At 41.3% G+C, this 3121-nt stretch overlaps 1 protein-coding gene across 1 annotated transcript; it reads right to left on the reverse strand.

The window, feature by feature from the left end:
• Positions 1–363: 363 nt before the first annotated feature.
• On the reverse strand, positions 364–2115 carry LOC137721411 (E3 ubiquitin-protein ligase ATL6-like). The gene has a single exon (XM_068460505.1). It carries the CDS (start codon positions 1811–1813, stop codon positions 863–865), a length of 951 nt encoding a protein of 316 aa, XP_068316606.1. The 5' UTR covers positions 1814–2115; the 3' UTR covers positions 364–862.
• Positions 2116–3121: the final 1006 nt, after the last annotated feature.

The raw sequence follows: 3121 nt of genomic DNA on the forward strand, positions 1-3121 counted from the left end.
CCTATTATTATATTCAAAGCTATTTTATCCAACTTTTTGTCAACTTAAGTCACTTTACACATTTTAGAGTGTAATATTATCATTTTCTCGCCAAAGTTAACTTCATATAGATTGCAAATCTAATGTCTTAACATTTCATATAGATTGCAAATCTAATGCCTAATTTATCCTCCAAAGTTAACTCCATACACTATTTTTTATGAAAAATTATCAATCTACACTTCAACGTATATCACATGCAAGTAACGTGACTTAAATTGACGGGAAATTAAATATAGTAGATTCGAATCTAATATTAGGGTTGTAATTGGTAGATTTTTATAATTCAATGACTAATTTTTCTGAAAAAAATAGGTTAAAGACTTAATTTTCACTCAGGTGATAATTTAGAAACTAAATTAGCAGTCCACCCTGTACAAAAAAAATGTACAAATTCTAGGCAAACAAGATATCGATTCTTTTTCCTGGCTCCTGTAAGGGGTGGATAACCGTAATTTGCCACCAGTTGTCTCCCTTAAAAAAAAATGATATCAATTCTTTAGACCTCTCTGTCATGACATTAAGATAAGAACAAAACTTGGTTGCTGAAAAATTAGCAGCAACTCATGCTGCTGACCAATCACAACTGGACATGTATCCAAGTAATTAAAATTTTTATCATAACTTGAACACGTGTCCAACTGTGATTGGTCCTCTGTAGGAACTGCAGCTGATTTCTTCAGCAGCCAAGTTCTAACCTTAAGACAATCCAACGGCATTTTCAGACTGTAACGGCGTCTTCCCAGACACCAAATTTCCGTCACCCCCACCCTTAGGAGTTTTAACGATAACGGAACCTCCTATAGCAAAAACGACGGCGTCGTCAACACCCATGGGTCGAACCGGTTTGATTATCCACACTGCTTTTCCCTTCACCGCCGCCGTACCTATAGCCCTTCCTCGAACTCCCGAGGCGGCGCAAAACGATGTCGTAGCTAGTCGAACGTGTCAGCTTGCCGTTGCCGCTCGAAACTACCTGCGCCCTCACCTTCTCCGGTAGTCTTAACGTGTACCGCTCGGTGTCCAATCCGGGTCGGATCAGCGAGTGACCCGTCGAGTGCGATCTCGAAAGATCAGGAAGGAACTTTCCTGATCTCCTACGTGGGTGCCCTACCTCAACTGCTTCTGGGCCCCCTCTTTGGTTTTCATCCACATTGAGCACAATGGCGTCGTTTGGTACCTGCCGGATTTCAATCGGACTCCTCGAATTCGAATCTTCCGGGTTTAAATCGGCGTTTGGCTGGGTCGCTCGCGAGTTCGACTCGGCGCACGTGAGGTTGGCGCGGCAAACCGGACACGTCACGTGAGCGGCGAGCCAGGCGTCGATGCAATCTGGATGGAAGGCGTGGTCGCATTTAGGAAGCAAACGCAGCGTTTCGAAGTCGTCAAACTCGCTCAAGCACACCGCGCACTCCAGAGCTCCCTTGCCGATCTTTAGATCCTTGACGGCGGAGTAGACGAGGATCGGGAAAGTCTGGATCACCGCCGGGTCCAGGCCTCGCCTGCTGGAAGCTCCTACGGCGGCCGGAGCTCGAGTTCGGACGGATTCCATGTCAGTGGACTCAGCGCAGCGGCGAATGTAGATGGAGAGGAAGCCCATCAAGAAGAAGGCGAAGACGAGGAAGACAATAACGACCGCCATTGAAGAGTTCAAATTGGCGATGTAGCCATAGCCGTTGTTGTGAAACTCAGCGGTCTGGGCATTGGCCGGCGTAGGATAGGCGATCAAGAAGAGGAAGAGAAGATTGAAGCTCCATGTTATATGGTGTGACATTTTGGCAAAACAGTTGGTGGGACAGCAGCTTCTGTTAGTAGCAGTGAGTGAAGTTTGTTCATAATATTATTACTTAAGAGGAAGGAAGGAAGTGGAAGGAACTAGTGACACGTGGCAGGACGAGAGTACACGGCGGCTTTGCAGGTGGTGAAGCCGATGAGGTGTTCTTTTTGCTTTGCTTGGGGAGCAAGAAGAAGGCGATTCGTGTGGGGTCTGAACTCTTTCGGATTACACTATGAAACAAAAGTAGGTGACACAGTCATATGATCGGACGGTGGAGGAGAGCAAAAGTGATGGGATGTGAAAAGGGATAAGAAGAAGAAGAAGATTGTCTGAAAGAATATGATTCTACGTGGACCTACAAAATGGCTTAAAAAGAGGAAATCAGAACCTATGGGCGCGAAAACCATTTATATAGAATGAATTTGCTGTTTTCATAGAGCTTCGTTCTATAAAATAATGTGTAAATTTTTTGCACATAACATTATATTATTATGTCAAAATATACATGTAATAGTGAATTCGTTTCATGAAAATTATTTTTCATAAACTTAATGAGATTGAGATAAGAAAATGAAAAATATAATTTGAGTGAGATTTTGAGTGAGAGTAATGAGACGAGCAAAAGCTGAAACCGATTGAAAGATAGAAACCGCTCTGTCACTGTTCAACCTCGTCACGTTCACGGTATTCCTACTCATCATGACAAATTTGAACAGTTTTGGATTGGATTATGTTATCACGCTTTCTTTGAGCTTTTACAAGAGAAGACAATAATCCCACGTCATTAGTATTTTGTCCCATCCAATGATATTGACCTTGTTTCTTATCAGTTTGATGAGATTTTATAGGGGTGGAAAAAATTCCCAAAAATCCCGAACCGAACCGAAAAAATTTCGATCCCAAACAAAAAATTTCTCAAACCGAAATTTTCGAAATTTTCGGGATGCTATCCCGAACCGATCCCAAAATTTTGGTATGAGATTCGGGATTGGCTTCTCAATATTTCGGGAATCCCATACCGAACCGAAAATATATAATGTTAATTATTATATATATATATATATATTTATTTATACATATATATATATATTATTCTTTTATAATTGATGCTAGTAGTTTCTAATTCATGCTCTGCAACCTGGAATGCCCTACACCTTGCATATTTTTCATGTTCGGTTTGATATTCATATGGATTTTATTATTACTGCTGCCATGGCTGAAGATTTCAGAAGACTTGATTCTTTTGTCTCTCAACAGATTGCAAAAAGGGTTTAATTAATTTGAATTTTGACTATGATAAAAACA

The sequence above is a fragment of the Pyrus communis genome, chromosome 16 (assembly GCF_963583255.1).
Source record: "Pyrus communis chromosome 16, drPyrComm1.1, whole genome shotgun sequence".
Taxonomy (NCBI): Eukaryota; Viridiplantae; Streptophyta; class Magnoliopsida; order Rosales; family Rosaceae; genus Pyrus; species Pyrus communis.

What these genes read in the sequence shown, in the direction of transcription:
- LOC137721411 (XM_068460505.1), bottom strand. Translation starts at nt 1,813, where the DNA reads ATGTCACACCATATAACATGGAGCTTCAATCTTCTCTTCCTCTTCTTG.